This window comes from Larimichthys crocea, chromosome XVIII, assembly GCF_000972845.2.
Source record: "Larimichthys crocea isolate SSNF chromosome XVIII, L_crocea_2.0, whole genome shotgun sequence".
Taxonomy (NCBI): domain Eukaryota; kingdom Metazoa; phylum Chordata; class Actinopteri; family Sciaenidae; genus Larimichthys; species Larimichthys crocea.
In genome coordinates, this window is record NC_040028.1 from 20,529,005 (window position 1) to 20,552,100 (window position 23,096).

Here is a 23,096-nt window from a genome sequence, read left to right on the forward strand (position 1 = left end):
TAAATATAAATGGTGGATTTTAACAAACCTGGCAACCCGGTTTGCACAGTTTCACTTTCATTTCTTGGCTCCTCTGATTTGAGGCGTTGTCTGCTCTTGTTTGTTTCGTATCTGCACAGTTTACTCCAGCCGTAGAAAAATGCATCAATATTCAGCTACAAAGAGCAATAATAAGACAAGATGTCTTCAGTTACAGACACAAAAAGGAGACAGTGGCTGAATTATAACAACTCGTTTATGTAAAAAAAATTAGACAAGTCACAAAGTAGTGACATCACCATACTCAATGTACAATATAGCATCTCAGATAACCAACATTTCATGACAGACAGACATTAATGAACAGTATCTACATTCAGAACGTGATCCCTCCACGTTACACTATACAGTGACCTTTGATTATTCACATGGAGAAACATTTTTTAACTGGAGCGTACATGAAAAGCCCACAGTGTGAGAGAGACCCCCCCAAAAAAGACAAAAGCTCATACGCAAAGTGTGGACAGCTGGTGGCAGAACAGGTTTCTAATGACGGAGACAAAAGGAAAACTAAAGATGCGTCAGTTCTTACAAATAAATAAACACGTACAAGAGGACGGAGAACATTCATTCAAGCTGAACGAGCTGTGCGTATTCATCTCTCTGCCTCTTTTTCATTTACAGTAACAGCGGAGTTAGAAACTCTTGAGATGAATTAGTGCAGACGAACACAAAGACAGCCGTCATCCACACAAATAGATGCATTGACTGAGATCAGTCCCGCTGGCCCATTCATACATCTATTACATTATAATCACAGGTATCCTCTGCTCTTCATAAAAATATACAGACAAGTGTATGACTAGAGGAAGATCACGTTACTATATACTGTGACGGACTCCTGACCCCAGTATCTGCACTGCACAATCATATATCTAGAACATGTGCACACGTATGACGTATTAATAACTGGTGCATGTGCGTGACTTTAAAAATACAGCTTTCTGTGGAAACCTGACAAAATACTCGATGATGATGTTGTTGGCGATACAGCACGGATAGCCACGTGATGCGAGGAAGAGCTGGAGGAGCTCAGGGCTTGATGTCGGAGAAGCTGGTGTAGGTCTCACTGCAGCTGGACGACGTGCTGAGGTTCCCAGAGCCTTCTGTTAGAAACACACACACACACACATTGTGGATTGGTGTTAGACATGGAGGTGTGTCCGTGTGTCACGCCCTTCGTTTGCGATAGCTTGTTTGCATACCTGAGCTGGTGAGAGACTGGCAAGACTTGGACTTTCCGATGAGCGTGATAAGATTAGCAGCTGCGATCCAGCCCTCCTTAGAAGTGCTTATGTTACGTACAAACCTGCATGGTCACACACACACACACACATATACAAGTCCTATTAAAGCAGTGCTGCTATAATATTTGTTCTATTTCTGTAGCATTAAGGTTGTTTTCTTACCACTGCCCATCATCCCCCTCCCTGACCAGCTGCACCATGTCTCCACTCTTCACTGAGAGCTCCTTCTCGTAGTCAGCCACCACTCTGTATTTACCGGCATGCTGTTGAAAGAGTTACGTTAACTCAACTGCACTAAAGCAACATCTTTATATTAAAAGCAGGTCAAATATCTATCTGTAATGTGAAAGGGAACCTCAAAGAATTTGCTTTTTATGATATCAGATATCTGTTTATAGAGACGAGCAGAAATGTATCTTTCTTGTCATTCTTGCGTGTACAGTTGCTGCAGAGGAAGTCTCAGATATCTATCAGAGCTTAGAAACATTAGTAGTTGCTGCCCCCAGATACTAAAGACGAGCAAGAAATATCTAAACATGGACCTCATCCTCCCATTGTCCCCAGATGGGATGTGAGTCCCCGTAACCTGACTGTGTAAACAATCGTAGTCCCCACATTGTCAGCGATACAGGTACAGAGAGGCTGACACATGTTCGCCACACACAGCGACTCACCAGCTTCTTGCCGTTGTCGTCCTCTGGGTCGGAGTTAAGAGGATCCTCAGCACTGGAAAAGCCGTCATGCTCCTCCGAGGCATCCAGCGATAGTGAAGCTTTATTCCAGCCTGAGGTGAAAAGGGAGACATGTGTGTGTGTGTGTTTAGTTTACAGCAACGTTCAGCTACTGTCAAACATGTGTGTGACCTGCAGTGATGAGATCTACAAGTGTGAAGGAGTGAGAGGAAGGAAACATCTAATCCCAGGAGTCCCAGCATGACACGATCAGTTCAACAGCTAGTACCAAAAAACTCTAAGACTCTAAGACCGGCATGCATCGCCATATTTTTAACAAACAAAGAAGAAGTGGCAGGCAAGAGTTCCTTCATATCAGTGTGTTTTCTATGATTTTGTTCCTTTCACTTGGCCTGAAAGGAACGTGGAGATGCAAAAAACTGAGAAAGACGGAAGGTGAAACTGTGCTCTGACACAGCCAGCGAGCCGGCTGGGGATAGGATACCTCTCCACTTTGTCTGTAAGAGACTAGAGGTGCTGAACCACCTGGCCCTGCTCAGGTGGAGAGGGGGAGGACCTGCATCTGAGGGACAGGAGGCAATAGAAACACAGCTAGTCACTCAGCCAATGAAAAGCAATCACTGTTAGAGACCAAGGCTGCACTCGAGCATCGCGGAGAGCACGTGGAGAGTTCGCAGGTGTTGTTGAGCAGGATAACTACCTTTGAAGCCGAACGGTGTGGGGTCACTCTGACGTTTCGTCTTGTGATCGGGGCTCGTGGGAGATCCTGTCATCAAACAAGACAAAGACAGCGGTTAAGGCTAAAAAGAAACCGTCGGCAAAATATTGACAATTAAATTGAACAAATCTTGATGAGAGAAGGACAAAGAACAGATGATAGACAGCAGATTTACGAAAGGTTAAGTAAAGATACAGACACGGAGGAGGTGAAGGACGCTTTATGAATGAAAGAGGCTCCCATAAAAGCATAATCTGACACGTCACAGCAGGAGAAGCACTATGAAAAGTCAAAGCTCTGACTAAGGCTAAATCTAAATCCAGAGGTGGAGCTGTGTGATACCTGCTGACAGGAGGATCGTCATGGGTAACGTAAAACACTTATCATCAGCAGAGGAAGGCTCTGTGGAGGAAGCATGCAGTGTTTGACCTACTGATGAAATATATTGTTGTTTTTTCATTTAGTTTATCCTCCAGATGCTTCAGTCGAGGAACAGTTCAACACTTCATCAGCTTCACATACAGAACTCGCAGAGAGTGGGACGAGAAGATCGATGCCACTCCTACACTAAGAGTAAAGGTTCAGCAGAAATACTGCAAACACATTTTATCTGGTTCAGGTTGGGTCGGACCAGCAACTTTCAACCAGAGCGGTGTCCGACTTCTACTTTCAATATGATTCAGTAACTTTAACTTTATTGAATTGGAAATACACTTGATGATGTGGGATATGAAACGGACAGCGGGCTGCATGCAGTTACCTTTCTGAGCTTTGAGGTTACTGAAGCCCTGTAAAGTAAAGCGCTTTTTAGCCACAGCAGCTCTGTCTGAGGTCGGACTGGTCGCAGCCTCGTCTGACCCAGATTAGAGGCAGGAAGACGGGAGCAGACGGAAAGAAGGACGGAAGGAAGGATGTTAAAGTGTGAAGGAAGAAAGGACAGACTGTGGGGTTAACGGGTTAATCATCAGGACATATTTGTTTAAACAAACGACTCTTCATCTCGTCACCTTTTCCTGTGGGCTTTGGGGAGGAGGAGGAGTTGACATCAGGGCTGCAGGACTCGGCTTTCTTCTCCTCTCCCCTTTTAAAGCTCTTCTGACCGGACTTGAATGGACTGCGGGCGGAGAAAAGTGAAACATGAGAAACATGTCACACAAATCAAAGTGTTCGTTTAAACAGTGAGATGAATAAATGATTTACCTGAGGCTGACTGCTCCGCTGGGCACAGGAGGGTCTGGTGCCCTCTGCTGGTTGGCTTCTGAAACACATGTGATAAATACTTTCAGTCTCTACTTAAACATATTTGTGTGGACATGAAATGTAGAAATCCTCTCTCTGTACCTCTGCACGCTTCCAGCTGGGTTGTCAGAACCTTCCTGATCTCTCGTACCCAGGTGGTTTTTACTTCAGCCGTCGGCGCCTGAAAAGGTGAAACATGCTGTATGTTACCTGGAGACAGACAGACGTCCACATGCATGGAAAATGTTCACATACATCACATTGTACTTCAAGGAGAAATCTTGTATTCTGTTTATTGTCAACAAATTTCATTAAAGACCAAAAACCAACAACGAGTTTCTCCATCGTTAAACGCTTCCCAGTTCTCGTACTCTGTCCGTAACCACGGAAGATGATCTTTAAAAAGACGACGTATGTATACATACATATTATGTATTATATATATATATTATCATATATATTTTAAAGGCTCAACAACTTCCTAAGCTGGGCACTTTTTTAGCAAACATTACAACAACATGTAGATGACAGCATGACACAGAAGAATCAGCTCCTTTCATGGGATTTGTTGACAACAAGAAAACATGCAGAAATGTCTTTGTTTGTTGTTTTTAAGTTCATCCATACATTTTATTAACAGAGACAGCTCAGTAAACTGTCTAAAGGAGGAACATTTAAGCATCTGTTAACTTTGATTATCTGAAATTAATCCATGCTTATATTTGATAAATCATAAAACTGAATTTTAATTAGAGCCAAAGAAATGCAGAATACTAATTACTATGAGTTACTTTGCCAAGAAATGTATCGTATTATTATTTTGGAAGAATAAGTTGTTCCTGGGCGAGTTAGCAGACTTTCTGCCAACATTGGAGAGGCATGGCCACTGACATATTTTCCAGAATCTTTCCCACCTTGAAAATGATTTGAGAGACCCATGATCCATAGGTGCCTCTGTCCCTGAGTCATAAATATATATAAGCAGAGTTACACTTACAACTGTCTACTGTTAGGGTGCAGATCTGGGTGACTGCTCAATGATTCATTTGTCTCTCATTTACTGGTCTTTAAGTTGAAGCCCTGATCCGATCAGTGAATAAATGAAGTTCTGTGTTAACATACCTGAACGATATAGACCTCTTCTCTGGAGTTGCACCAGATTTCAAACTTCTTGTTGTCTCCCTTTGCGTTCTCGGTAATGCCAACAGCGCTCATCTGTTGAAGAAGAAGACAGCCAGTGAAACATTTTGTCCATACGAATAGATGAGCAGAGACGAGCGCAGCAGAGCGGTGCTCACATTCAGAGACTGCTTGAAGCTGTACGACGGAGCTTTCTCGTAGCCCTCCCCGTTCTCCTCCCTCCTCTTGCAGAACAGCAGGGCCTTCTCGTGGAGGAACAGGTGCCTCTGCATGGGCTTGAAACGGGCCAGATCTTTCACTTTGGCGTGACCTTTCTTGTGCTCTGTCCACACGCTGAACGAGCCCTGCATCAGCAGCTTCCCGAGCTCCGTCATGTTACCCTGAGGAAGAAGAGGGTTAGAGATGCCGTGAGACAGAGCTGATTCAACACATGCTGCAGAATAATGTGCGTGTATTTCCATGGAAGTATCTGCTGCAAGTAAGCACACTAATAAAATATATTGAGGTGTCCACGGCGTACCCCGCCTCTCGCTTTAAGTCAGCTGGAATACTTTATATATTCTTAGATTGCATGCATAAAATAGGACTGAGGAAATCTGCAGATGTCTGTAGATTGATAGAAAAGCTGCCAAACCATGACGACCAAAGGCCGTAACATATGAGTATAAAATATGACTGTTTTATTGTAAACAGTAAGACAGTCATGTTTTTAAAGCCTCTATTTACACGTCATTTTAAGGAAATTTATACAGCATGAAGTATTTTATATTAGAGACTGTTAATTTTTCAGTAAAACCTTTATCTTTACGGCATTTATACAATATTTTCATGTTAGTTTTTACGGCAAAATAGTGCTGAGTATTGAATAAAATGCATAAAACAGAACTGAGGAAATCTGCAGTGAGACAGCAGATGTTTGTAGATTGATAGAAAAGCCATGATGGTAAAAGGCTGTAAAATTATAAAAGTATAAAATACAGTCATGTTGTGTATAATTATGTTATTTTAAGCCACTGACGTATATAATTAATGCCTCACCTCATATCCTGTGATGGCGATGAGGTGCATGGAGTCATTGACAGCCTTGAGGATGCCTAGGATGGAGGTCAGCGCCTCCTGCAGGTCGTCGGCTCCCTCGCACGTCTTACTGTACTTCAGCATTTCCTGTAGTCAGAACCACAGTAAACAACCATCTCAACACCCGTGAAGAGCAGTTTGAGTTTTGATACAAGGTCAACAGGCATGACTGTACCTTCAGCAGCAGCTGATATTTGGTGATCCTCTGAACAGGCTTCAGCAGGTAGGAATCCAAGCCCAGTTTATGCTCCAGCTTTTTCTGACACTCCTGACGGAAATAAAAAAAAAAGACAAGACGCCAAATAAAACACAGTTCAGATGATTTAGTTAAAAACATAAAAGGTGGCGAGCGCCTGCTCACCTGGAAGAAGGCGCAGTCTGAGCACTGCCTCCACAGACTCTCAGACCGAGGCTTGTTGTGACAGTACTTCTCGTAGATCTGCAGGTCTGTCATCTGGAGGAAGGAAGTGCAAACCATTTGGATTCAAAGCTTTTTTTAAACGTCATATCAATGTGCTGAAAATCTCTAAAATAATTCACTCACCCTCTCGAGAAAACACCGTCCAACCAACTCTGGGCAGTCGGTGTACTGCTCCAACTCCCTCAGAAACGTCCTGGAGGTGACAAAATCACGTTATTGATGAAAGATAACTGAATAAAACATTGATTAGCTTTGACTGATAACCAGTAGTTTGCTCAGGGTGTTAACTGTCACTGAGCTCTGGTATCATCAGTGGCAGGCAGATGGCGCTCCTTCACCTCCTGTGGAAGTGGTAGATCTCTGGCATGTTTCCAAACAGAACCTCCTTTTTGTTCTGCAGAGGAGCAGGCATGAGGTGAACCATGGCTGGATTATCCATCTCAGAGGCATATCCCTGCAAACACACACACAAAAAAACCATGAGTGAAATTAGAATAATCACAGAGAAGAGTGAACATCATGGGGTGGATGAACACCTGCAGCACGCAGAGCAGCTCCTCCACGTACGCTCTCTCGGTTTCCAGCAGCTCGTTCATAACGTGCCTGCAGACAGGCAGAGGGGAGAGACAGACAGGCAGTGAGACAGATCAAATGAAGGTAGACGCACAGCTCCGTAGATATCGAGGTTACAGTTTTCACACAGTCCATCTGCCGTGTAATTTGATTACAGATGAAAGAGCCTCACCTCCTGAGCACCGCCAGGTTCTCCTCCTCCTCCGACAGAGAGACGTGGCGGCTGTTACCGTCTCCGTTCTGCAGTTGGACGTTTTCCTGGGAAAAAAACAAAGAACAGATCAGACAAATGCAACGGACAGAACGACCGGACAGACACACAACATGAAGACTACACTCACTTTTTCACAGTTGTTCCCAGAGTCTGTGTCTGGGCAGATTTTCTCCTGCTGAGCTCTGTGTGCTGAGGTAGAGGAGGAGGAAACAAAGAGTGCAGCCGTTTACTGTATACGATACACACAGCTTAAGATTTGGCACATATTTGTGGTGCAACAAAATATTTCAAATATGATATGAAAACCTGAATAAACAGTAGAGTTAGAGCTGTAGAGCGGGTTAAGACCACGACCAGACAGTATATAACAGACAGGTAGCTAATATTTATGAAAACTCTTTGGGTGAAGCGTGAAGTGTCGCCTTGAAGTATTTACAAAGCTGATGTCTGCTCCCAGACACTTCACGAATAAATCAGAAAATGCACCAGGCACCACAGTTATGAACTTGAACTAGAATCCAGACTCTTCTTTCTCTGAGACGAGACAGACGCCTTTAAAAAGACAGATCTCGAGTACTGCGACATTGAACCTGGGCTTTTCTGTGCCGATGGAGAATTATCAAACTCTGCTGCCTTTTTACTCGGAAGACACAGAGACAGAAACAGATCTCAATAAATTTCAGCATGTTAGATAAATTTATTTTCAGATGCGGCTGTGGCTCGGAGGCAGAGCGGGTAGTCCACCAATCAGAAGATCGGCGATTCGATCCCCAGTCTGCATGTTTAGGTGTCTTCGGGCAAGATACTGAACCACATTTAGCATTTATCGGGTTGGAGTCTTGAGACTTCCTGATAAATATCATGCTGTTGTTACATCATCTGAAAATGTAACAGATGAAATCTAAATAATAAAATAGACGTTATTCCTTTAGAGGATTCCTGACTTTAAATTGTTGGTTATTGTTTTGTTGATACAAACTATTTCTTCAGATAAAATGCCGTCCATGAGTGTGCACTTCATGGATGCTGACGAGTCAGTGACATTCAAAGACATTCACCTCAGAGCCGGTCTCCCTCACTTATAACATCTGGGTTCAATTCTAAAAATGCAGCTTTCAAAAAAATGCTTCACAGGAACGGTGTTAGCCATAAATGAGATTATCCATCCAGAGTTCAGATCATGGAGCTACACATGATGTGAATAACATTAGTGCAGAGAAGACGGGCCTGCACTGTGTGAAACAGAAGGTCCATGTCTGGATGTGTGGAGACTGACCGGGCGAGCTGAGTGGGGATTTGATGAAGGCTTCAGGTCTGGGTGCTACAGGCTGCACCGGCCTGGTCTGTTTGGCTGCTAGCTTCTTCAGGCTGACCCTCCTCTTGTCGAACATCTCCTGCATGGACGTCTGCTTCTGGAACACCTTCTCCACTTGGTCCTGATGCAATGTGACACCATCATTTCTCTGTTAGCATATTATTTGAAGGTCGCTGAGGGGACATTCATTCTTTGGTCGGTCGTTTTACCCTGAACTGCTGGTTGAGCACTGCCTCGTATTCTCTCCAGATGGTACTGAGGTCTGTCAGTTGGTTCTGGCCCGCGTTATCCAGGTAACGCTCCAGCTCCTGCAGGGCTAACTCAGCCCCCTCGTGTGACTGACACTTGTCTACTGGCTGCGACGCCAGCAGGTATATACCATCATCAACCCATTTAGAAGCCTGAGGAGACAGCAGAGGACGAAGAATCAGTCAAATATCCACAAACAAGACCGGGAACTGCACCGGGAGTGTCGTATGTTCTTACCCTCTCCAAACAGTGGTGGAGCTCCATGGCTTTGAGGAGGTGGTCTTTCTTGGCCCTCAGGTTGCTGCTCACGTTCTCACTGAGCGCTCTGACCTCACTGCAGTTGGGCTGAATGGAGTCCTCCGCATAGTGCGACTTCTGGATCAGTTCATCTCCATCACGAGCCAACGACGAGGCTCTGTCCAGCACCTCCTGTAGACCAGCATGGAGTGATACGTCATTAACCTCACAGGCGTTTCTTCAAACTATTATTCAAGGCCACCGGCGGCCAATCAACGTGATTGAAAAGTGGATTAGGACATCAGAAATTTTAAATATTGTCTAAAGTGAATACAGATGAGTTCGTAGGGAGTTGGCTTGGGAACTGGAGGCTGGCTGGTTCAAGTCCAGCATGGACCAAAGTATGGAGGGTGGACTGGCAGCTGGAGATGTGCCAGTTCACCTGCCAAGGTGCCCATGAGCAACTGCTAACTGCTCCCAGGGTGCCCTATCACTCCACCATCTCTCTGCATTTTCATGTCTGTCTGTGTGTGTGTGGTTGTATTTCAGACTACGTATGGAAAACTTAAAAAAAGAATTTTACCCTCGAGGGATCAACAAAGTATCTAAGGTAGAGTGGGTTTCCCTCCACAAAGTGATGAGCAGTTGGCACCTCACATGGCAGCCAACGCCATCAGTGTGTGAATGTGTGAAGGAGATATGTGGTGTGAAGGTGAAAGTACGACACAGATATCACGGCAGCATTGATTCAGTGTTTCGTTTTTGTTGAGGGTGAATATTCAAGGCGAGATAACATTGAATCCATGTTGATAATACTTTGCTTTTTCAATGAGAATAAATGTTGAGTCAATGTTGTGAATTGGTTTAATTAATTTTATTTCAATGCTGGTTCAATGATAAAACAGCGATTTGATGATTTTATGTCTGTCTTTAACTATTTTTCATCATGGAAATAACTTTTATTATTTCAGGGTGAAAACCTGATGAAAAATCAGTGTTATATTTCAGTGTTGATTCAATGTTGGTCTGCTATTTGAATATGAGTATCACTGCAGTCTCTTATTGTACAACATCACTGTACACTCTTTATCTGGAACACAGTGATATTATTACAAGCTACATTTTATAGATTCCTCTTGACTCTTGCTGAAACTTTGTTACTTATTATTAATCATTGATGAGAATAGACCACATAATAAAGAAAAACATCGTTCACCTATTCATGCCACGTCAGCGGTTAGACAAAGCTTTAATTGTGAGTGGTTGGGTATTACTTACACAGACTCTCTCCTCATAGGTGGTGAGTTCACAGAAGATATGGTCAGCGTGGGCCGGGCTGATACCCACCTCAGAGAAGGTCGCAAGTTTCTCAGACACCTGATCCAGCAGAGCCCTCACCTGCAGCAGAAATACTACAGTCAGTGTTTCAAAACAGAGAGAGATCATGTGATGGTTTGGATCAGTATGGAATGATTTGAGCTGACGAGGCTCAGACTCACCTCTCTGTAGTTGTGCTCAAAGTGGCGCAGTTGGAGACATTGCTCCAGTTTGGTCTGATGTCTCACCCAGAACTCATCGAAGGCCCGCTCTGTCTCGTCCAGCTGAGACAGCAGCCTGAAAGACGAGCAGAGAGAGACAGATTGTTAAAGAAATAAGAGCCTGACTGACGAGTTTGGATATTTTTCTGTGTTTGTGTATTATGTGGACTTGATGCTGGCTGACATGGGAATCAGTGCCCGCAGTGATGCTTAAAATACTGACTGACCTCAAAGCGCACTGCTGTGCCAACTATTATTCCAACCACACTGACGCAGAGCTGAGACAGCCGCAAAGACCAGAGTGCATGGAGACCAAGACAAGACCAAGACCAGAGTGCATTGAGACCAAGACAAGACTAAGACCAGAGTGCATTACATTACATTACATTACATTGCATTTAGCAGACGCTTTTATCCAAAGCGACTTACAGAGGAGGACATAAGCTGAGAAAGGTGTAAAGGAGCACAGAATAGTTGTTAGTTTTGTTAGTTTTGTTAGGCAGGGAAGCATTCTCGAAACAGAAAGGTTTTTACAAGTTTTTTAAAGGTAGAAAGGGATGTTGCTGTTCTAGTAGCCGTTGGTAAGTCATTCCACCATTTGGGGACGACCACAGAGAAGAGTTTAGAGTGACCTCGCTTTGCGAGAGGCGAGGGTACAACTAGACGGTTTGTATGAGTGGAGCGTAACGCCCTGGTCGGGACGTGAGCCTTTAGTAAGGCGCTGAGATAGGCAGGGGCAGATCCTGAGATGGTTTTGTAGGCTAGCGTCAGAGCTTTGTGTTTAATTCTGGCAGCTACAGGCAGCCAGTGCAGGTCGCTGAAGAGTGGGGTGACATGTGACCTTTTAGGTTGATTGAAAACCAGTCGCGCTGCGGCATTCTGGACCATTTGCAAAGGTTTGATCGCGCAAGCAGGTAGGCCAGCTAAGAGCAAGTTGCAGTAATCGAGGCGGGAGCTGACTGTAGCCTGAATCAGGAGCTGAGCGGCATATTGGGTCAGGTACGGTCTGATTTTTCTAATATTGTACAATGCATAGCGACATGACCTCGCTACGAAGGAAATGTGTTCAGAGAGAGTGCATCGAGACTAAGACAAGACTAAGACCAGAGTGCATGGAGACTAAGACAAGCCCAAGACCAGAGTGTATGGAGACCAAGATAAGACCAAGACCAGAGCGCATGGAGACTAAGACAAGACCAAGACCAGAGTGTATGGAGACCAAGACAGGACTAAGACCAGAGTGCATGGAGACTAAGACAAGACCAAGACCAGAGTGTATGGAGACCAAGATAAGACCAAGACCAGAGTGCATGGAGACCAAGACAAGACCAAGACCAGTAAAGATGCGTCAGTTCCTTTACAAATAAATAAACACGTAAAAAGAGGACAGAGAACATCTTCAAGCGGAACGAGCGGGCGTATTCAGCTCTCTGCCTCTTTTCCATTTACAGTAACAGCGGGAGTTAGAAACTCTTGAGAGGATTAGTTGGCAAAGACACAAAGACAGCCCCCGTCATCCACACAAATAGATGCATTGACTGAGATCAGTCCCGCTGGCCCATTCATACATCATTTACATATAAGCACAGGTATCCTCTGCGCTTCATAAAATATACAGACAGTGTATGACTAGAGGAAGATCACGTTATATATACTGTGACGGGACTTCTGACCCAGTATCTGCCTGCACATCATATCTTAGAACATGACGTATTAATAACTGGTGCATGTGCGTGACTTTTTTTTTTTTTTTTTGTTGTTAAAAATACAGCTTTCTGTGAACCTTGACAAAATACCGTGAGATGTTGTTGGCGAACAGCACGGATAGCCCGGGATGTTGAGGAAGAGCTAGGAGGAGCTCAGGCTTTGATGTTCGGAGAAGCTGGTTGGTGGTCTCACTGCAGCTGGGACGACGTGCGTGGAGGTTCCCAGAGCCTTCTGTTAGAAACACACACACACACACACATTGTGGATTTTTGTTTTTTGGGTTAGACCATGGAGGTTGTTGTCCGTTGTCACGCCCTTCGTTGTGGGATAGCTTGTTTGCATACTTGAGCTGGTGAGAGACGGCAAGAACTTGACTTGCCGATGAGCGTGATAAGATTAGCAGCTGCGATCCAGCCCTCCCTTAGAAGTGCTTATGTTACGTAACAAACCCTGCATGGTCACACACACACACATATACTGTACAGGTCCTTTAAAGCAAGTGCTGCTATAAGATTTTGTTTCTATTTCTGTAGGCCAATTAAGGTTGTTTTCTTACCACTGCCCATCATCCCCCTCCCTGACAAGCTGCACCATGTCTCCACTTCTTCAGCTGAGAGCGCCTTCTCGTAGTCCAGCCCCCCACTCTGTATTTCCCGGCATGCTTGTTTGAAAGAGTTTACGTTAACTCACTGCACGAAAGCACATCGTTATTTCAAAGCAGGTCAAATATCTATCCGAAGGTGAAAGGGAACCTCAAGAATTAGCTTTTTTATGATATCCAGATATCTGTTTATAAGACGAGCAGAAATGCTCTTTCTTGTCATTCTTTGCGTGTACAGTTTGCTGCAGAGGAAGGCGCAGAGATCTATCAGAGCTTAGACACATTAGTAGTTGCTGCCCCAGATACTAAAAGACAAGCAAGAAATATCTAACATGGACCTTTGCATCCTCCCTTGTCCCCAGATGGGATGTGAGTCCCGTTAATCTGACTTGTGTACAATCCGTAGTCCCCACATGGTCACCGATACAGGTAAGAGAGGCTGACACATGTTCGCACACACAGCGACCTCACCAGCTTTCTTGCCGTTGTCGTCCATCGCGGTCCGGATAAGAGGATCCCCGCACTGGGGAAAAAAAAAGAAAAAAAAGCCGTCATGGCTCCTCCGATGATCCAGCCGAAGTGAAAGCTTTAGTCCGCCTGAGGTGAAACGGGAGACATGTGTGTGTGGTGTGTTTTAGTTTACAGCGACGCTCAGCTACTGGGTCAAACATAGTGTGGTGACCTGCAAGTGCTAGAGATCCCTAAGGGTGAAGGAGTTGAGAGGAGGAAACACAATCCCAGGATCCCAGCATGCAACGATCAGTTTCAACAGCTAGTACCAAAAAACTCTGAAGACTCAAGACCGGCATGCACCTCCACAATTTTTTAACAAACAAAGGAAAAGTGGCAAGGCAAGAGTTCCTTCATCATCAGTGCGTTTTCATGATTTTGTTCCTTTCACTGGCCTGAACTGAGGAAAGTGGAGATGGCAAAAAACTGAGAAAGACGGGAAGGTGAACTGTTGCTCTGACACAGCCAGCGAAGGCCCGGCCGTTGGATCGGAATACCTCTCCACTTTGTCTGTAAGAGACTAAGAGGTGCTGAACCACCTGGCCCTGCTTCAGGTGGCAGAGGGGGAGGACCTGCATCTGAGGGACAGGCAGGCAATAGAAACACAGCTAGTCACTCAGCCTGCACGGACACAGCAATATAAAAGCAATCACGTTAGAGCCGAGGCTGCTGCTCGGCGATCCGCGGAGAGGCACGTGGAGAGTTGCAGGTGTTGTTGAGCGGATAACTACCTTTTGAAGCCGAACGGTGTGGGGGTCACTACGCTGACTTTCGTCTTGTATCGGGGCCTCGTGGGAGCATCCTAGTCACAACAAGACACAGACGGCGGTTGTGGTAAGGCTAAAAAGAACCGTCGGCAAAATATTGACAATTAAATTGAAACAAACTTGATGAGAGAAGGACAAAGAAAACAGATGATAGACAGCAGATTTTACGAAAAGGTGAAGTAAAAGATACAGACACGGAGGAGGTGAAGGACGCTTTAATGAATGAAAAGAGGCTCCCATAAAGCATAATCTGCACGTCACAGCCAGGAGAGCACTATGAAAAGTCAAGCTTCGCTGAATAAGGCTAAGTCTAAATCTAGAGGTGGGTCTGTGTGATACCTGCTGACAGGAGATCGTCATGGTAACGTAAAACACTTATCATAGCAAGAGGAAGGCTCTGTGGAGGGAACAGCGTATGTTTGACCCTAATGATGAAATATATTGTTGTGTTTTTCATTTTAGTTTATCCTCCAGATGCCAGTCCGAGGAACAGTTCAACTTCATCAGGCTCGCAATACAGAACTCGCAGGAGTGGGACGAGAAGATCGATGCCACTCCTACACTAAGAGTAAAGTTTCAGGTCAGAAATAACTGCAAAACAAACAGTTTATCTGGTTCAGGTTGAGTCGGACCAGCAACTTTCAACAGAGGTGTGTCCGAACTTCTAACTTTCAATATGATTCAAAGCTTTAACTTTATTTAATTGGAAATACACCTGTGATGGGATATGAACGGACCAGCGGGCTGCATGCCGTTACCTTTCTGAGCTTTGAGGTTACTGGAAAGCCCTGTAAATAAAGCGCTTTTTGAGCCACCAGCAGCTCTTCTAGGTCGGACTGGTCGCGCCTCGTCTGACCCAGATTAGAGAGAGCAGGGAAGACGGGAGACAGACGGAAGAAGGCGGAAGGAAGGATGGTTAAAGTGTGAAGAGAAGAAAGGAACGGACTGTGGGGTTAACGGTTAATCCATCAGGACATATTTGGTTTAAACAAAGACTGGACGGACTCTTCATCTCGTCCACCTTTTTTCCTGTGGGGCTTTGGGGAGGAGGAGGAGTTGACATCAGGGCTGCAGGACTCGGCTTTCTTCTCCTCTCCCCTTATTAAGCTCTTCTGATCCGGATTGATGTGACTGTGGGCGGGAGAAAAGTGAAAACATGAAGAACATGTCACCACAAATCAAAAGTGTCCGTTTAAACAGTGAGATGAAAAAATGAAATTACCTGAAGGTGACTGCTCCGCTGGGACAGGAGGGTCTGGTGCCCCTCTGCTGGTTGGCTTCTGAAACACATGATAATTAATTTCAGTCTCTACTTAAACATATTGGTGTGGACATGAAATGTAGGAAATCCTCTCCTGTACCTCTTGCACGCTTCAGCTGGGTTGTCAGAACCTTCCGGACTCTCGTACCCAGGTGGTTTTTTACTTCAGCCGTCGCGCCTGCAAAAAGGTGGTAAACTGCTGTATGTTACCTGGGACAGGACCAGGCGTCCCCATGCATGGAAAATGTTTTTTCACATACAGCACATGTGTACTTCTTAAAAACGTGTATTCTTTTTATTGTCAACAAATTTCATAAACGACCAAAAAAACCCAACAACGAGTTTCTTCCATCGTTAAACGCTTCAGCTCTGTACTCTGTCCGTAAACCACAGAAGAGATGATCCTTTAAAAAGAGGCACGTATTTGTATACATACATGTATTATGTTTATATATATATATTATCATATATATTTAACAGGCTCATCAAACTATCCGAAGCGGGCACTTTTTTAGCAAACATTACAAACTATTCAGAACATTACAAACAACATGTAGATTGACAGCATGACACAGAAGAATCGAGACATGCTATGCTCCAGAAAAATGAATCACTTGCATGCACAACAATTTCATTGTGACTCCTAATAAAATGCAGAAACATTAACAAGACAGCTCAGTAAACTGCCTCGAAAGAAGGAACCATTTATGCATCTGTTAACTTTGAATTAGCTAAATAATCCAGGCTTAATATTTGATAAATCATAAACCTGAATTTTAATAGAGCCAAAGAATGCAGCAATACTAATTACTATAGTTCACACCCCGCATTTGCCCAGACAATTATCTTAATTCTTATCTTGTTCCTGGGCGAGTTAGGCAGACTTTCTTGCCAACATTGGGAGAGGCATGGCGCTGACATATTTTCCAGGATCTTTCCCAACTTAAAATGATTTGAGAACCCATGATCCATAGGTGCCTCTGTCCCTGGAGTCAATAATTAGATATAAGCAGAGTTACCCTCACTTACAACTGTCCTACTGTCAGGGTGCAGATCTGGGTGACTGCTTCATGATTCATTTTGTCCTCATTTACTGGTCTTTAAGTTGAAGCCCTAGGATCCGATCAGTGAATAAAATGAAGTTTCTGTGTTAACAACCTGAACGATATAAGAACCTGCTTCTCTGGAGTGGCAACCAGATTTTCAAACTTCTGTTGTCTCCCTTTGCGTCTCGGTAATGCCAACAGCGCTCATCTGTGAAGAAGAAGACAGCCAGTGAAACACTTTGTCCATACGAATAGATGAGCAGAGACGAGCGCAGCAGAGCGGTGCTCACATCAGAGACGCTTGAAGCTGGTACGACGGAGCTTCTCGTAGCCCTCCCCGTTCTCCCCCTCCTCTTGCAGAACAAGCAGGGCCTTCTCGTGAGGAACAGGTGCCTCTGCATGGGCTTGAAACGGGCCAGATCTTCACTTTGGCGGTGACCTTTCTTGTGTCTGTCCACACGCGAACGAGCCCTGCACAGCAGCTTCCCGAGCTCCGTCATGTTACCTGAGGAAGAAGACGGTTAGAGATGCCGTGAGAACAGAGCATATTCAACATGCTGCAGATAATGTGGTGTATTTCCATGGAAGTATCTGCTGCAAGTAAGCACACTAATAAAATATATGAGCGGACGAGGTGTCCACGCGTACCCCGCCTCTCGCTTAAGTCAGCTGGATACTTTATATATTCTAGATTGCATGCATAAAATAGGACTGAGGAAATCTGCAGATGTGGTAGATTGATAGAAAAGCTGCCAAACCATGACGACCAAAGGCCGTAACATATGAGTATAAAATATGACTGTTTTATTGTAAACAGTAAGACACGTCATGTTTTTAAAGCTCTATTTACACGTCATTTTAAGGAAATTTATACAGCATGAAGTATTTTTATTTAGAGACTGTTAATTTTTCAGTAAAACATGTAAATTTCACAAAACCTTTTCTTACGGCATTTTACAATATTTTCATGTTAGTTTTTATGGCAAAACAGTGCGAGTATTGAATAAAATGCATAAAACAGCCTGAGGAAATCTCAGTGAGACAGCAGATGTTTGTAGATGATAGAAAAGCCATGATGGTAAAAGGCCGTAAAATAGGAGTATAAACAGTCAGGTTTGTGTATAATTAGTTTTTTTTTAAGCCACTGACTATATAATAATGCCTCACCTCAAATATCCTGTATGGCGATGAGGTGCAGGGAGTCATTGACAGCCTTGAGGATGCCTAGATGGAGGTCAGCGCCTCCTGCAGGTCGTCGGCTCCCTCGCACGTCTTACTGTACTTCAGCATTTCCTGTAGTCAGAACCACAGTAAACAACCATCTCAACACCCGTGAAGAGCAGTTTGAGTTTTGATACAAGGTCAACAGGCATGACTGTACCTTCAGCAGCAGCTGTTTATTGTGGTGATCCTCTGAACAGGCTTCAGCAGGTAGGAATCCAAGCCCAGTTTATGCTCCAGCTTTTTCTGACACTCCTGACGGAAATAAAAAAAAAAGACAAGACGCGTGTCAGATAAAACACAGTTCAGATGATTTAGTTAAAAACATAAAAGGTGGCGAGCGCCTGCTCACCTGGAAGAAGGCGCAGTCTGAGCACTGCCTCCACAGACTCTCAGAGCGAGGCTTGTTGTGACAGTACTTCTCGTAGATCTGCAGGTCTGTCATCTGGAGGAAGGAAGTGCAAACATTTGGATTCAAGCCTTTTTTTAAACGTCATATCAATGTGCTGAAAATCTCTAAAATAATTCACCCTCTCGAGAAAACACCGTCCAACCAACTCTGGGCAGTCCGGTGTACTGCTCCAACCTCCCTCAGAAACGTCCGGGAGGTGACAAAATCACGTTAGTGATGAAAGATAACTGAATAAAACATTGATTAGCTTTGATTGATAACCAGTAGTTTGCTCAGGTGTCACTGACTCCTGGATCATCAGTGGCAGGCAGATGGCGCTCCTTCACCTCCTGTGGAAGTGGTAGATCTCTGGCAGTTTCCAAACAGAACCTCCTTTTTGTTCTGCAGAGGAACAGGCATGAGGTGAACCATGGCTGGATTATCCATCTCAGAGGCATATCCTGCAAACACACACAAAAAAAACCATGAGTGAAATCAGAATAATCACAGAGAAGAGTGAACATCATGGGGGGATGAACACCTGCAGCACGCAGAGCAGCTCCTCCACGTACGCTCTCTCGGTTTCCAGCAGCTCGTTCATAACGTGCCTGCAAGACAGGCAGAGGGGAGAGACAGACAGGCATGAGACAGATCAAATGAAGGTAGACGCACAGCTCCGTAGATATCGAGGTTACAGTTTCACACAGTCCATCTGCGGTGTAATTTGATTACAGATGAAAGAGCCTCACCTCCTGAGGACCGCCAGGTTTCCCCCTCCGACAGAGAGACGTGGCGGCTGTTACCGCTCCGTTCTGCAGTTGGACGTTTTCCTGGGAAAAAAACAAAGAACAGATCAGACAAATGCAACGGACAGAACGACGGGACAGACACACAACATGAAGACTACACCACTTTTCACAGTTGTTCCCAGAGTCTGTGTCTGGGCAGATTTTTCCTGCTGAGCTCTGTGTGCTGAGGTAGAGGAGGAGGAAACAAAGAGTGCAGCCGTTTACTGTAAACGATACACACAGCTTAGAGTTGGCACATATTTGTGGTGCAACAAAATATTTCAAATATGATAGGAAAACCTGAATAAACAGTAGAGTTAGACGGGTTAAGACCAAGACCAGACAGTAATAACAGACAGGTAGCTAATATTATGAAAACTCTGTGGGTGAAGCGTGAAGTGTCGCCTTGAAGTATTTACAAAGCTGATGTCTGCTCCCAGACACTTCACGAATAAATCAGAAAATGCACCAGGCACCACAGTTATGAACTTGACTAGAATCCAGATCTTCTTTCTCTGAGACGAGACAGACGCCTTTAAAAAGACAGATCCGAGTACTGCGACATTGAACCTGGGCTTTTTGTGCCGATGGAGAATTACAAACCTACTGCCTTTTTAGTCAGAAGACACAGAGACAGAAACAGATCTCAATAAATTTCAGCATGTTAGATAAACTTATTTTCAGATGCGGCTGTGGCTCGGAGGCAGAGCGGGTAGTCCACCAATCAGAAGATCAGCAGTTCGATCCTCAGTCTGCATGTTTAGGTGTCCTCGGGCAAAACACTGAACCACATTTACCATCTATCAAGTTGGAGTCTTGAGACTTCCTGATAAATATCATGCTGTTGTTACATCATCTGAAAATGTAACAGATGAAACTAAAAATAAAATACACGTTATTCCTTCAGAGGATTCCTGACTTTAAATTGTTGGTTATTGTTTTGTTGATAAAAACTATTTCTTCAGATAAAATGCCGTCCAGGAGTGTGCACTTCATGGATGCTGACGAGTCAGTGACATTCAAAGACATTCACCTCAGAGCCGGTCTCCCTCACTTATAACTTCTGGGTTCAATTCTAAAATGTAGCTTTAAAAAAATGCTTCACAGGAACGTGTTAGCCATAAATGAGATTATCCATCCAGAGTTCAGATCATGGAGCTACACATGATGTGAATAACATTAGTGCAGAGAAGACGGGCCTGCACTGTGTGAAACAGAAGGTCCATGCTGGATGTGTGGAGACTGACCGGGCGAGCTGAGCGGGGATTTGAGGAAGGCTTCAGGTCTGGGTGCTACAGGCTGCACCGGCCTGGTCTGTTTGGCTGCTAGCTTCTTCAGGCTGACCCTCCTCTTGTCGAACATCTCCTGCATGGACGTCGGCTTCTGGAACACCTTCTCCACTTGGTCCTGATGCAATGTGACACCATCATTTCTCTGTTAGCACATATTTGAAGTCGCTGAGGGGACATTCATTCTTGGTCGGTCGTTTTACCCGGAACTGCTGGTTGAGCACTGCCTCGTATTCTCTCCAGATGGTACTGAGGTCTGTCAGTTGGTTCTGGCCGCGTTATCCAGGTAACGCTCCAGCTCCTGCAGGGCTAACTCAGCCCCCTCGTGTGACGACACTGTCTACTGGCTGCGACGCCAGCAGGTATAACCATCATCAACCCATTAGAAGCCTGAGGAGACAGCAGAGGACGAAGAATCAGTCAAATCCACAAACAAGACCGGGAACTGCACGGGAGTGTCGTATTTCTTACCCTCTCCAAACAGTGGTGGAGCTCCATGGCTTTGAGGAGTGGTCTTTCTGGCCTCAGGTTCTGCCTCACGTTCTCACTGAGCGTCTGACCTCACTGCAGTTGGGCTGAATGGAGTCCTCCGCATAGTGCGACTTCTGGATCAGTTCACTCCATCACGAGCCAACGACGAGGCTCTGTCCAGCACCTCCTGTAGACCAGCAGGAGTGATACTGATTAACCTCACAGGCGTTCTTCAAACTATTACAAGGCCACGGCGGCCAATCAACGTGATTGAAATCCAGATTAGGACATCAGAAATTTTAAAATTGTCTATAGTGAATACAGATGAGTTCGTAGGGAGTTGGCTTGGGAACTGGAGGCTGGATGGTTCAAGTCAGCATGGACCAAAGTATGGAGGGTGGACTGGCAGCTGGAGATGTGCCAGTTCACCTGCCAAGGTGCCCATGAGCAACTGCTAACTGCCCCAGGGCGCCCAATCACTCCACCATCTCTCTGCATTTTCATGTCTGTCTGTGTGTGTGTGTGGTTGTATTCAGACTACGTCCGTAAAACTTAAAAAAAGAATTTACCCTGAGGGATCAACAAAGTATCTAAGGTAGAGTGGGTTTCCCCCACAAATGATGAGCAGTTGGCACCTCACATGGCGCAGAATGTGTGAAGGTGTTGAGTGCTTTAGGTACAGACTTGTGATGTTTGTGCAGCGATGGTTTAATTAAAAATTAGAAAGACGACACAGATACACGCGGCATTGATTGTTTCATTTTTGTTGAGGGTGAATATTCAAGGCGAGATAACATTGAATCCATGTTGATAATTCTTTGCTTTTTCAGTGTTGAGAATAATGTGAGTCATGTTGTGAATTGGTTAATTAATGTTATTTTCAATGTTGGTTCAATGATAAAACAGCGATTTGATGATTTTAGGCTGTCTTTAACTATTTTTTCATCTGGAAATAACTTTATTATTCAGGGTGAAACCTGATGAAAAATCTATGTTGTATTTCAGTGTTTGCAATGTTGGTCTGCTATCTGAATGTATGATAGTATCACGCAGTCTCTTATGTACAACATCACTGTACACTCTTTATCTGGAACACGTGAATTATTACAAGCTACATTTATAGATCCTCTTGACTCTGCTGAAACTTTGTTATTATTATTAATCATTCATGAGAAAGACCACATAATAAAGAAAAACATCGTTCATCCCTATTCATGCCCGTCAGCGGTTAGACAAAGCTTTAATTGTGAGTGGTTGGGTATTACTTACACAGACCTCTCCTCATAGGTGGTGAGTTCACAGAAGATATGGTCACGGGGGGCCGGGCTGATACCCACCTCAAGAAGGTCGCAAGTTTCTCAGACACCTGATCCAGCAGAGCCCTCACCTGCAGCAGAATACTACAGTCAGTGTTTCAAAACAGAGAGAGATCATGTGATGGGTTTGGATCAGTATGGAATGATTTGAGCTGACGAGGCTCAGACTCACCTCTCTGTAGTTGTGCTCAAAGTGGCGCAGTTGGAGACATTGCTCAGTTTGGTCTGATGTCTCACCCAGAACTCATCGAAGGCCCGCTCTGTCTCGTCCAGCTGAGACAGCAGCCTGAAAGACGAGCAGAGAGAGACAGATTGTTAAAGAAATAAGAGCCTGACTGACGAGTTTGGATATTTTTCTGTGTTTGTGTATTATGTGGACTTGATGCTGGCTGACATGGGAATCATGCCCGCAGTGATGCTTAAAATACTGACTGACCTCAAAGCACACTGCTGTGCCAACATATTCCAACCACACTGACGCAGAGCTGAGACAGCCGCAAAGACCAGAGTGCATGGAGACCAAGACAAGACCAAGACCAGAGTGCATTGAGACCAAGACAAGACCAAGACCAGAGTGCAGGGAAGACCAAGACAAGACTAAGACCCGAGTGTAGGAGACCAAGACAAGACCAAGACCAGAGTGCATGGGAGACCAAGACAAGACCAAGACCAGAGTGCATGGAGAACAAGACAAGACCAGAGTGCATCGAGACTAACAAGACCAAGACCAGAGTGCATCGAGACCAAGACGCAACCAAGACAGAGTGCATGGAGACCAAGACAAGACTAAGACCAAGATGATATGGAGACCAAAGACAAGACCAAGACCAGAGTGCATGGAGACCAAGACAAGACTAAGACCAGAGGGCATGGAGACAAGACAAGACAGACCAGATACATCGGAACGAAGACAAGACCAAGACCAGAGTGTATGAGACTAAACAAGACCAAGACCAAGTGTATGGAGACCAAGACAAGACTAAGACAGAGTGCATGGAGACCAAGACAAGACCAAGACCAGAGTGCATC

At 44.7% G+C, this 23,096-nt stretch overlaps 1 protein-coding gene and 2 long non-coding RNA genes across 3 annotated transcripts in view; all 3 read right to left on the bottom strand.

Moving 5' to 3' along the window:
* Positions 1–217: 217 nt before the first annotated feature.
* Positions 218–23,096, bottom strand: part of mcf2lb (mcf.2 cell line derived transforming sequence-like b) — a 40,194-nt gene continuing 17,315 nt past the window's right edge. Inside the window, exons 9-32 of the mRNA XM_027290925.1 lie at positions 10,661–10,775; positions 10,440–10,559; positions 9,162–9,353; positions 8,885–9,076; positions 8,637–8,796; positions 7,488–7,549; positions 7,319–7,404; positions 7,110–7,176; positions 6,912–7,027; positions 6,697–6,766; positions 6,514–6,606; positions 6,328–6,420; positions 6,114–6,239; positions 5,234–5,455; positions 5,058–5,150; positions 4,038–4,116; positions 3,897–3,954; positions 3,704–3,810; positions 3,457–3,549; positions 2,679–2,744; positions 1,961–2,070; positions 1,449–1,549; positions 1,245–1,348; positions 218–1,145 (exon numbers count right to left, since the gene is read on the bottom strand). Of these exons, the coding sequence (XP_027146726.1) occupies positions 1,072–1,145; positions 1,245–1,348; positions 1,449–1,549; positions 1,961–2,070; positions 2,679–2,744; positions 3,457–3,549; positions 3,704–3,810; positions 3,897–3,954; positions 4,038–4,116; positions 5,058–5,150; positions 5,234–5,455; positions 6,114–6,239; positions 6,328–6,420; positions 6,514–6,606; positions 6,697–6,766; positions 6,912–7,027; positions 7,110–7,176; positions 7,319–7,404; positions 7,488–7,549; positions 8,637–8,796; positions 8,885–9,076; positions 9,162–9,353; positions 10,440–10,559; positions 10,661–10,775 (2,599 nt within the window). The 3' untranslated portion in view covers positions 218–1,071. The remainder of the gene's footprint in view (positions 1,146–1,244; positions 1,349–1,448; positions 1,550–1,960; positions 2,071–2,678; positions 2,745–3,456; positions 3,550–3,703; positions 3,811–3,896; positions 3,955–4,037; positions 4,117–5,057; positions 5,151–5,233; positions 5,456–6,113; positions 6,240–6,327; positions 6,421–6,513; positions 6,607–6,696; positions 6,767–6,911; positions 7,028–7,109; positions 7,177–7,318; positions 7,405–7,487; positions 7,550–8,636; positions 8,797–8,884; positions 9,077–9,161; positions 9,354–10,439; positions 10,560–10,660; positions 10,776–23,096) is intronic.
* On the bottom strand, positions 17,995–18,381 carry LOC113748141 (uncharacterized). The gene is made up of 3 exons (XR_003464153.1): positions 18,343–18,381; positions 18,165–18,257; positions 17,995–18,067 (listed from the first exon to the last, which is right to left on the bottom strand). It is a non-coding gene; the product is annotated as an uncharacterized LOC113748141 (long non-coding RNA).
* Positions 19,116–20,361, bottom strand: LOC113748142 (uncharacterized). Its single transcript, XR_003464154.1, has 2 exons — positions 20,239–20,361; positions 19,116–19,175 (listed from the first exon to the last, which is right to left on the bottom strand). It is a non-coding gene; the product is annotated as an uncharacterized LOC113748142 (long non-coding RNA).